At 42.6% G+C, this 12,063-nt stretch overlaps 1 protein-coding gene across 1 annotated transcript; it reads right to left on the bottom strand.

Annotated features, from left to right (window-relative positions):
• Nucleotides 1-3,440: 3,440 nt before the first annotated feature.
• Nucleotides 3,441-6,650, bottom strand: LOC103714233 (U-box domain-containing protein 13-like). The gene is made up of 3 exons (XM_008801418.4): nucleotides 5,906-6,650; nucleotides 4,882-5,831; nucleotides 3,441-3,957 (listed from the first exon to the last, which is right to left on the bottom strand). Exons 1-2 carry the CDS (start codon nucleotides 6,409-6,411, stop codon nucleotides 4,910-4,912), a joined length of 1,428 nt encoding a protein of 475 aa, XP_008799640.2. The 5' UTR covers nucleotides 6,412-6,650; the 3' UTR covers nucleotides 3,441-3,957; nucleotides 4,882-4,909.
• Between the last annotated feature and the right edge of the window lie 5,413 nt (nucleotides 6,651-12,063).

The following is a 12,063-nucleotide window of genomic DNA, read 5'->3' as shown; positions in this document are numbered from 1 at the left end:
CTAAGAAATTCTTTTATATTTGCATCCATAATTCTTTATCTGACAACCATGGACTTGAAAGATGGTGTATTAGTAAATTTGCAAGCTGGTTATATATTTTAATCTAGTTAAACTGTGGTTAACAGAAACGAATAATATCAAAATGGTATATTTCCGTTTGCCGCAGATAAAAATATCAGCAAAAGGATCGTGTAGCTGCAGGAGGTCTAAAATATTTCTTTCCCCAAAAGTATAAATAATATTCTAAATTTCACCACCACCTATTGATTTCTTGTTGACGGAACCAATTTTTACAGATCGAACAACCGCAAATGGAAAAAAAAACAGTAAACGCCGTACGAAGGTCCAACTAGCCATCTTGTGCTGTTGTTGGTCTCGTCTGCCTTTCGTGTCGTATCCTTCCTTGGCTGGGGTAAATGGAGGAAGAAGAAGAAGACGGAGAAGGCTAAAAGCCTCTCGTTTCGATGATTGGGATGGGGCGAGGCAGGTACAAAGCCCCCTGTGCTGTCAAAAAAAAAATAATTTCAGTACTATCGTGCGGGGAAGCTGGCGAGCTTGTCCGTCCAATCAATGACGCCTGCCAAATGGATGGACCTGATTACGATTAGGATGCTTCTTAGCGGAACCATCTCCCTGGCGTCGGGCTGTCCGATTGAGCCCGTCACATGATTCACTTCTGCACGCCGACGCTGACATGATCGAGGGCTTTCCTAAAATCAGTGCTGTTTCACCCGCATCGCTTCCTTCTTTTCGCTGCGAGCAGCGGATCCCCCCGTGGCGGTCGGGATGGGTCCGGCTAATGAAGCTCGCGCGAGCGACAAGCGGCTTCCGTGAAACAGTCTATTAACCCTGATGCTCTCGAGAAAATAGATTCCGTGTTTTGCATGTATTACGGTGGACTGAATTTTTTTTTTTTTTTTTTTTTTTTGCAGCACACCACTTTGGACCATCATATGAGAAGCACTGAAGCACGTGCTACTAAAATATATTCCGTACATTTGACTTTTTCAAATCTACGCACTGCAAGGCGCGGTTGCACAAAAAAAAAAAAAGAAAAAAAAAAGAAATGGAGATATATGGCAAAACTTTTTTCAACAGAAAAATATGGACTTCCAGCAAAAATCTCATACATTACATAAAAATCAATTTATAAAATTGCAGGAGAGTACTTGAATTATGTACTTAGCATTATCTTTCACGTCCTCACATGGATTACATAATCTACTCCTCCCCGGGTCTCTCTCTCTCTCTCTCTCGTCAAAAAAATAAAAGTGCGTGGAGCAAAAAAAAGAGGGCAATTAGACTGTCCGCAAACCAACCACTAACCTCCATTCCCTTCCATAGCTAGACAAACTTCCTGCTTTTGTTTATTTTCTCTCAATTCTCCATCTCAATAAGTTGCATGATACATGTGGCTAAAATAAAATGAAGGCCATGGTCCTCATCAATCAATAAAATATTAGCCATTAGATTACCTTGCCATCACTTTCTAATTTAATGCAAATTATTATGATACAACTCATTTGATGAACATTTCATTGGTCAAGAGGAAAAATATGTAAGAAATATGGCATGGTTTGCTCGAGTAGCTTAGAAATTAAATATGTCGATGCAACCAATGAAATGTTCTGGGTCTATGTCAAAAAAAAACATTTTTTTTGGATTGATAGATATTTCTTTTTTTCTACTTTTCCTTCGAGAAGGAAAGTTCAAGAGGAAAAATATGTAGCAAATATAACATTGTGTGCTCAAGTGGGTTAGACACTAATATATGGGTCTACGTCACAAACACTTTTTGTGGATCGATGATTGCTTCTTTTTTTCTCTCTTTTTTAGAAGCATATAATGAAGAGCTTAAACAAAATTGTTCATGGTTACCGCTGAACTTCATTTCAAATGGTACAACCCAAATCACCTACCACAAGGGGCAGGGCTTCGACAAGGGAAGATGTTGGCCCTTGTTCAAACCATCATGTATATAAATCCTTGGTTCTACGAGCAGTGGCAGTATACCCAGAGACCTTGTTATGCCAAATGGCGACAAGGACTGCTTTTATAGGGACATCTAATGGAGATCTATTTCCTCAGCAAGATACGTACATGTAGGACGACATTAACCTTCGTTCTCCTTTCAACTGATGCCAGGCCACCTGCATGTCATGTCAGCCCCAAAGGGACCACATCTAAGGAAACTAGACCCAATCACATCATGCATGAAGACCCGTTTGTTTCGGCACCTCTCGACATTAAATTGGTAGGGTTGTCGGTGACATGATGCCCGCGTACTCGTAGGGGGACGGTGGGAGTTTGAATAAGCTACTGGGATCTAAGCTGCTGGGTTCTAAAAATTTTTAGGGTGAAAATAGCTCAATGTACATGCTGGTGTCGGCAAAGACCGTGACTCCCTTAAATCCCAGGCCTTTGTGGATAAAATGCAGGGTGCAGAATGTTTGACATCCCGGTCCCAAATTAGTCCGATCTTGTTAACCTCGATATTAGGTGAAAATGTTGACATCGATCTTTTTGGCCTCGATATTAACCGAAATAAATAAATTTGGTAAAAAACGAAAACCACTCCCATCATACTAATAAAAACCAACAATTATGACAATACTCCAATTAACACATGATTAGCAAATAACACACTACTTATCATGCAATCGATCGTTACCTCGTAATTAAATCACATCACGCCTAATTAGATAATATATAATACCCTATATAAAAAATGGCCCGAGAATCCTCAAATAAGCTTATTCTGATATTTTATCCTACAAATTTTTTTTCTTTCCACACTATTGTCTTATTATTCTAACTTAGACATCGTGAATTTTTTGCCAAAAACTTTCTAAGAGATCAACCTTGAAAAAGACCATTTTGTCCTACTTTGGTCACCTCATTCAGTTCGATTCTCACCAACCTCAAAGCAAGCCGAGAAGTGCTCCGGCCTCAATTCAAAATCTAGTTGCAACACATATCAACCATGGATTCCTTATCGTCCAAGCCAAGTGTGGATAACTCTGACCTACACGTGCATTAAGAACACGTGCATTAATTCAACATCTACATTTGCCATGCTGCTGTTACATAGATGGCCACCCTTATCATTACACATCGTTTCATTACAACTACGAACGATTCATCAGCAAGAGAGACCAACAAAGAAAAATTCGCTCATTTGCTTGTGGATTCTGAACATGGTTTTGTTCAGCACTAAATTACCCCATAACTGTGGAAACACGCTCACACACACACACAAGAAGACTTGAGTCGTGTTTAGCTTGGTTGAAGTTCGTACATTCAATGGTAAGTAACACGGGATCGCAACCATCTCAGAAAAAATAAATACCATGGACGGACATTCCTACCACTAGAAACCAACCTTTTGCTGGCTTTTCTTCTGGCAAAAAAAACTCAACTCCTGCATACTCGTATGGGCATTGGGTTTCAAGTGAAATAACATAACGTAGGAACTAGAGATACTTCAAAAAAAACTTCATACATGACACACACATTTCGCTTTCTAACCCTTTTATCCCGTCGGCAACTAACAGCGCAGGCATCATAAAGCGGCTGGCCATGACGGCCATCCCATAACAACTACCCCAAATACCAAAAGAAAGTGCCGTTCCACCGTAGCTACCAGATTCTCCCTTCCAATCTCTGTCCCCTACTGGAAGGGTAAAGAAATGAAGCACTGAGATAGCTGGTCCAACATTCAGCACTCGCTCCTTATAACTTATATATCCTCTCTCTCTCTCTCTCTCTCTCCACTATGATACGGTCTAACGACAATACCATCAGATTCACAGAACATTTATTCCTAAAGACAGATGGAAACAAGCACAAGATAGAGAGACGAGCTAACTTTTGACTATACAGAACTTTTACCCATGGAAGATACCAAAAGCTTGAGGGCTTTTCAAGTTCATGCTTTCACCTGGCGTTCCCTCCTTCCTGCAACAGCACATGCATCCCATCAGCAAGCATGATTAAAGTAAAAGAAGTCATAATCTCACATAACAAAAAAGTCTCTGCGGATTTCTTTATGCATAGCATTGATCATTCTCTCTCTAGCTCGAAAACATGTTCTGGAGAGAGAGATTAGGAGGAGTTCAGCTCTAAGATCCAGGCAGACTTTTCTTTTTTATTTTTTCTTTTTTTTTTTTCTTTTCAAAAACACCTAAGGTAGTGCCCGAAGACCTAAAAATTCCCCACAGTAAACAAGGGTCCAAGACCCAGAAGATAAAGCGATCAGGTCCAGTTTTCAACTGGACTTTGTGAATAGTAATGAAAAAGAAGCAGGCAATTATAGCAAAACTATTGCATTATTTAATATCAACTATTTCAGAAACAGTGCAGAAAATTAAAAAAAAAACCGGCCATTGTTGAAATGCGCACACAATGTTGAAACCATTAAACCAGCTACTGCAAGATCATAGCACAAGTTGCTCAAAACCATGCTTACGGTCAAAGCATATAAATAATATATATATATATATACATTTATCAAAGGCAGGGAGTTAAAACGCAGCAAGAGAAAAATGGAAACCAGCCTTCCGCCCATGAAGGTGGGAAACTGGGAAAGGGGCCGTCTCTTCCAGCCCCTACCATACGACGTACAAGACGCCGACAAAACCAGGTCCTGTACAAGGGAAGGAGCCGAGAACCAAAACCTTTATCACTTTGTTCGAGGAGTGTATATTTCTATAGAATAATACTCCCCCTAGTAAAGAAGAGGCCTCTCTTGCTACCAACCACAAAAAAGGGGGAAAAAACAAGAAAGAAAGAGGGCTCGTTTTGGGCACAGAGCAGATAAGAGAAACGACGAAAATGACAAGAAAAACAGAGAAGAATATAACCTTCCATTCTTATTATTACCTCTTATTTTGGGGCATGGTCCCCTAGATTAGAAAGGCAAGCTCTTGGAGGTGGAGGAGGCGGTGAGCGCCTTCAGGTGATCGGACGGCGCGAAATCCTGCGGGAGGTTGGCCCGCCGCACGATCCTCCTCATGTTACTCTGCAAGCTCTGCTGCACCAATTGCCTCACCGCCCTCCTCTCCTCGCTCATCCCCGCCTCCTCCTCCTCCTCCCCCTCCGCTGTCCCTCCGATGAGCGGCGCCGACACCGCCGGCACGCCGGAGCACCCTCCTCCCCCCTCGCCGAACCCCTCCGAGATCTGCTTCCCCTTGGCCACGCTCAGGATTTCGAGAATTCTTGACGCTCTCTTCTGGGCCAGGGGGCTCCCCAGAAGCGTGAGCTCGAGAAGGGAGGACATGATCCCGGCCTCGATCATGGCCGCCCGATCGCCGCAGGCCTTGTGGGCCATCACCATCAGCACGTACGCCGCCTTCTCCTGGCACCCCGCGGCGTCCGACCAGTGGAGGACGTCGACCAAGATTGGAAACGCGTCCCGGGATCGCCTCACCGCCCGCCGCCCCTCCGGCGCGGCGACTATGTTGGAGAGCACCGAGAGGACCCTCTCGCTCACCTCCATGTCGCCGATCGCCGCCAGGAGGCAGGGGACGAGGTCGGCCTCAATGAGGTGGGGGGTGTTGGCGGCGGCGATGGAGAGGTTGAAGAGCGCCCGGAGTGCGTCACGCCTCGCCTGAGAGGAGCCCCCGCCGCTGGTGGTGGCGTTAGTGTTCTTGAAGGCGTTCACGAGGAACGGAACCGCGCCGGAGGAGCCGATGATCGGCTTGTTGGAATCCAGAGCGCTGAGGCCGAGGAAGTTCACGACGATCGCTTCGGAGACCGACGGCGAGCTCCCCGATTCGATCAGGCTCAGCATTTTGTGCACGGCTCCGGCCTTCACTATAGCTTCCTTGTTCCTGAAATCAAAACCCTAATGAGACAAAATGAGCATTACAGATCTCCGACGGGAGAAGGAAACGAGAGAGCCTACAAGTCATTGCCGATCCCTAGATTGAGAAGGGCGTAGAGCGCCGCGATCTGCAAGTCGGGATCCGGGGAATCGAGCATTCCCACCAGGGGAGGGATGGCGCCAAGCATCGCAAGCGTCTCCCTCGCCTCCGCGTCGTCCTTAGCAAGCCGCCGCACTTCCCCGGCGGCCTCCTTCCGGCGGTCCGCTCCCGCATTGTCCCCGTCGCCGGTCGGAAGGCTCCCCACCACGCGCTGGAGCTCCTCCAAAGCCTCGATCTTCCGCCTCGTATCCGCCTCCGCCTCGTCGGAGCCGGCCTCCGAGAACTCTGCCCGCAGCAGCTCTGCCAGCCTCTCCGACCCATGGTTCCTCGGCTGCCGCTCCGGAGACCCGAAGGCGGCGCCGCCCTTCCGCCGGTGCCTGGAGACTCCGCACATCATGGCCTCCAGCAGCTTCCGGCGAAATGCCGCCACGGAGAAGACCGGCCACAGGCGGAACCCCCCGTCGTCGCCTCGCTCGCATTTCGCCATCTGGAACCTCCACTTCTCGAGTCACATACAAGGCGGTCGGAAGACGACGAGAGAGCGGAGGCTGGGAGAAGACGCCATGGCCGTACTCTGCTTCTCTTGTGTTCTCTTTTTCAGCTCTCTCCAGCTAATATAATATGGCGCGACTCCCGAAGCTCTCTTTCTCTCTCTCTCTCTCTCTCTGCCTTCTTTTTTACTTAAATTGTACGACACAAGAGCTCTCCAGTGTCTCCTTTGTCGGTTTAAATTAAGATCTAGCTAAATTATTTTTTTCAGTTTTAAGCGTGATAATAAGTATGGATTTGTTCGTTAATTAGGCTCTTAATCTTTATTTGTGTAGGACTTTTTGTGAAGCTATGGTTTTAGAAGCAGCAGTGATACCCGTACCCTTTAACTTCTTAGCAGATGCTCAGGGGGTATGGCTTTTATGGAGATTTAATGGTCCTGCGGGTGAAAATATCAATATGCTTTTTAAAATAAGCTGGCTTTATAGAGTTAACTTTAGGGTGTCGATATGCATTGAATTACATGAATACCACTGTTCTTCTTCTGGGAAGTTGATTAGCCGTCGCGTGGTAAAGTTTTAGAAGCTACGTGGGAGTCTAAAGAATGGTAGTTCGGTTCGGTTTTCTCGGCAGATCTTTCTATTCAGCTATATTTTATTTTTTTATTTTTATAAATCTATATATATTCGATCATATTTGTTGGGAGAAAAACTTCAAGTCATACCGCCACGGAGGCGCGCGGCCAAAAAGCGCCGGCCGGAAAGGCGCTCGGCCAAAGGGTGCCGACCAGAGAGCACCAACCAGAGGGGTGCTCGGCTAGAAAGAGCCGACCAGAGGACGCCGACCAGAAAAGCGCTCGATTAGAGGGCGCTGACCAGAGAGGAAAGAGCGCGAAATAAAGGCGCTCGGCTAGAAGGCGCTCGACCAAAGGGCGCCGACCAGAAGCATTAGAAGCGACCCCGCCACAGGGCGCCCCATTGGGCGACCAGCTCGGCTCGGCACCCCTGCCGAGCCGATTGCCTTGACCAGATGTTCAACCCCTGCCTAACCCCCTGAGGGACTTGACAACTCCACTACAACCTGCCGCTATCTCCAAGCCGTCAAGGCATAAGATCTCCGCAGGTATTTGGCACGACCTGTCATTAATGCATGAGACCCCCTCAAGTCTCCGATGCACTCAGTCATTTAATGAACACGGCTCAAGACGATCTCCGGATCACTGAACCATCAAAGCGTATGGCTCTCCCTGACCGCCGGTTCACTCGGTAATAAATGCACTTACCATCCATGGACCCCGGGCCTACCACGGCCGGCGGTTCAACCACTCCAACAGGTCCGATCGACCGTGACAACTCCCTGGTTCCGGTCTGATTCGGCCTCATATTCCACTACGCCATTAATGGGCCAAATCGTGCCCAATTATTACAAAAGAGGACAAACTCCCTGTCACCTCCCGGGCAACATAAAATCCCTCTATAAAAGGGAGCCTGGGAGGAAAGGAGGGGAGGACCGGAACACAAGTAAACGACACAGACACAATTGAGCACAATATCCTCTTCATCTTCTTCACTCTCTGGCTTGCTCTCTCCACATATTGGCCCCCTCTGACTTAAGCATCGGAGGGCCGGCGCCGGGGAGCCCGGCCACCGGCTTTTTTTGCAGGGCGGGACAGGACAGGACGCACTCTCCTCTCTGCTCTCTCACACCCCCCAGGAGGGCACAGGAGGACGCAGCCGGCCGGCGCACCGCCGTCCGCCCTCCCCGCGGCGGAGCTCCTCCTTTCCCAGCTTCGCGGCGGCCCCCGGGTCCAATTTCCAGCAACAATATTATTTACCAAAGAAAAAGAAAATTCAATTCTGCATCCCCAGTTGCATTATAACAGCTCTTACATAATGTCAATAGTCAAATAGCATATATTATTTATCACCATGACAACTACCATATCATGATGATAATATCTATCATTATATACTCTTATTTTTATTTAAATAAATAATTTAAAGTTCAAGGCTCGATGCTAGATTAAAAAATTGAAATAACAATATTTAGTAACTATGAAATAGTATTTTATTTCCAAACAAAAGATTCAGTATTGGCATAAACATATAATAATTATTTTCACTATAACAAAATATGTAAATCATTAATTTTCAAAAAATGGTCTCTTGTTATTTGAATTCACTTTTTTAAAAAAGTACATGTATTCATCAAATCAACACTTGCAATGAGCTTAGAAATAATTTGATAATATTAAACAGCAAGATTATATGTGTACAACATGTCTTAATAAAGTCTTAATACAAAAGATGCTGATTCTAAGATTCATGAGTTACTTTGATTTATTGTGATTTATGAAGGAGAGGGGAATAATCCACCAAAGATATGAGATATATTAAAATAATATGAATTCATTCGCTATTTTTTTAATATTTTAATACTTGCTTACCTTTTGTATATGCATTTGATATTGGTTTTTTACTTTTTTTACTTCGAATTTTGATTTCACCGTGGAGAATGATGGGAGGGGGGGTCACTTTGGCCGTGGAATGGCAAACTTGTGATTTGTTGGCGAATCTATGTCCTGAAATACCGCGAGGAGGTGAGAGAGAGAGTGGAGGATGGGCCGATGCGCTCGAGTCGAGCGACATTGAGTCGGTGCGGTCGGGAACCAGAAATATAATAGCCCAGAGAGAGATCGAGGATGGGATCGTGCGAGTGTGGGATTAGATTAAAGACGAAGAAGTTTTGGAACGGAGTTTTTCACATAAATATCTCCCTAAATGTCAAAATTTTATATAAATATTTTTTTTAATTTAATATTTATTTATATATAAATATTTATTTTATTTTTTTATTTTTATTTATGTATATATATATACCCATTAAAATAATTAAAATATTTTTAATGAGTAGATGCGTAAAAAATTTATTAATAAAATAAATATGATAATAAAATAAAAAAATAATTTTAAAATTTTATTTTTAATTAAAATAAATATGATTTTTATTAATAGTGCTAGAAAAATTGTTATATTAAAAATATTTATACAAAATAATATTTTATAAAAATAGAAAAATAAAAAAAAATATTTATATAAATTTAAATTTGTAGAAGGGTGTTTATGAAAAAAAATCTATTTTGGAACTACAAAATTTAACTCCTGCACTATTGCCGCAGGCCTTCTTGCACTTGGGCAGGGCCATGATAGCGATCTATCATTAATAAATGCTCATCTCTTTGACTGGAAACAACTCAACGGTAGGGACAGGTAAGGACTAGCTGGTCTCTCGAAACGTTTTTAATCGCATTAAAATGAGCCAATATAATATGTTGTTTTGTCCTGGCTTAAACCAGCTAATTTAAAATATTTGATGCCTGCATTGAGATGGCACGAGCTGAACCCTTGAATGCATGTTGATTTATACGAACTTGTGCCCTCTGTGTCCCCATATTCCTGTTTCTTTTTTTTTGGCCGGGCACCATTATAGAAAAGCATAGGCCAAATTCCAACAGCAATAAAAGATAGACACATTACTCACTCAAAAACAGTTCTATAACAACCATTTCATTTCTCTCTAACGCATCAGCTTAATTCTTAGACGGCTGAGACGGCCGCTTAAGATTCCGACCTAAAGAAGGCCCATCACAAAAAAAAATTTAAAACCAAAATAGAAAGTAAAAGTCTTCTCTTAGTGAGTTTATTTTAAATCGGCTCATTGCAGAAAAAGCTTCAAAAATAAAACAAAAAAAAAAAAAATTCTTAGCGAGTTCCTCTTAGACTCTCAAATACATTGAATATGGAACAAATTGGTGATTATCAAAAAGCCTGTACACTAATATCTCGGTGTAGATGATCATGTTCTATCGGAACGAGATGATAAATGATGTTTCTTTCTCTTTTGGCCCTTTGCTCGGTATGCATGCTTTAAAAAAAACAAAAATCGTTCATTTGGAACGACAGGCGCGTTCAACAAGATCTATACTTGCCAGCCATGAGGGAGGAGGGGGTGCCAGAAAAAATCGGACAAAAGACAAACAGTCTTTTGAAGGGTTCTTGCATGCTATGAGTACGTCACTGCAAGTCAAAAAGATTCCACAAGCTCCGTTCTCCACAGGCAAGAAGATCTCGCATGGGCTGCTTGCAGCCACTAGCTAGAATTGGATAAGTATCGTCGTTTTTGTCACATATTTTAATTATAGAAAACAAAACTGTTTATTTATATATTTATTTTTGCTCCAATTACTGTCACTCCAATGCTCTTCTTAATGACTCACTAAACATGCGGTCAAGAGGCCCTGTGGAACTTGAATAGAGAAAGGAGCAGGCAAATAAATAAGTAGAAACTGCCAAGATCCAGCTGCATTGATTAACCCAATGCTGAAATGTAAAGATATTAGTAAAGATTTACAATAAATGTAATGATCATAGCTGTGTTAAGGAGGTAAAACCATATCATAGCTTCCCAGAAAGTTCAGCTTCCGCCTTATAGACATAAAGCAAGATATAAACAAAGTCCTGTAAATAGATAAAACCCTGCATCCCAAATTGATCATCCACAGTATCAACCATCCGGTTACCAATTGAATATAGAGGGTGGTAATTGTCCAGACTCAAAGTGCAGTAGAGCATAACTTGGCTGCATGCGACTAATGAAAGTATTATCTTAGTGCGCCATGAACTTCTATGGTATTTTGGACTAAATTCTTTTGCTCCTCGATACTCAATCAAATCCTCTTTTTTTATGATTGAATCTACCTCTATGGTCCCATATTTAGTAATTCCTGAACTATTTCTTCTGTATCGTGGATCATCAAAATAAGCAAGAATACTATTTCTATGTAAAATATCATTTATGGGTATTTCAATTGAAATACCAAAATAGGGCATTAGTTCTTTATCTTGTTCTTGGTCATATTGTAATGGGATAATGAATCTATTTCTTCGTTTTTTCGCCAAACCCTCGCTACCATTTGAATTTCAAAAAGCTTAAGATAGAAAAAAACTTCAACAATAAAGGATGTCTAACTACAAGCATAGCATTGATTAAAGGAAACACCTTGCATGGAAACAATAAAGAAAAAGATTGGCCGATAGAAATCAAGACTCATAGACTCCAGGTAGCTGTAATTCCTAGCAAATCTCATGATAGCCTGAAGACAAAATAAGAGCATAGCCCAAAGGTCACGTTGCCTTGCGTATTTGCTAACAGAACTTTTAAGAAAACCTGCAAGCTATCAAGATCATTGTAAGCGATTCTTGAAGATTTATACAAAAGATTCCAGAGGTGTGGCCAATCAGCTTGAAGGATGGCTACAAATGGAGGATTTAAAACATCCTCATGAATCTACATTACATCCCCTCGCAGAGCACGACTTCGACTTGCCATATAATCGGCCATTTGATTAGCCTCATGATAATGCAATACACCATTGGAGAAGCTTTCCCAGATAAAATCAGGGCTTCAAACAATATATAATCTATGATCCTTCTCTACCTTGGCACTAGATTTATGATTTATGAGGGCCGAGAAAGAAAGCAGGTAAAAATCAAGTTAGTTTCAATTTTTGCAAGAAAATGATGTGATAAACAAGGTAGGCTGGGCAGGGAGTTTTTATTTCTTATGAAAAGTGAAGTCCTTAAAAATTTCA

The sequence above is a fragment of the Phoenix dactylifera genome, chromosome 1, assembly GCF_009389715.1.
Source record: "Phoenix dactylifera cultivar Barhee BC4 chromosome 1, palm_55x_up_171113_PBpolish2nd_filt_p, whole genome shotgun sequence".
NCBI classification, from domain to species: Eukaryota; Viridiplantae; Streptophyta; class Magnoliopsida; order Arecales; family Arecaceae; genus Phoenix; species Phoenix dactylifera.
The sequence above is the reverse complement of the archived record's forward strand: the minus strand, read 5'-3'. Positions and strand labels throughout refer to the sequence as shown.

What these genes read in the sequence shown, in the direction of transcription:
- LOC103714233 (XM_008801418.4), bottom strand. Translation starts at nt 6,411, where the DNA reads ATGGCGAAATGCGAGCGAGGCGACGACGGGGGGTTCCGCCTGTGGCCG. An exon ending in CTAGGGATCGGCAATGACTT is followed by an intron (nt 5,832 to 5,905) that starts GTAGGCTCTCTC and finishes TTTTGATTTCAG; the next exon opens with GAACAAGGAAGCTATAGTGA.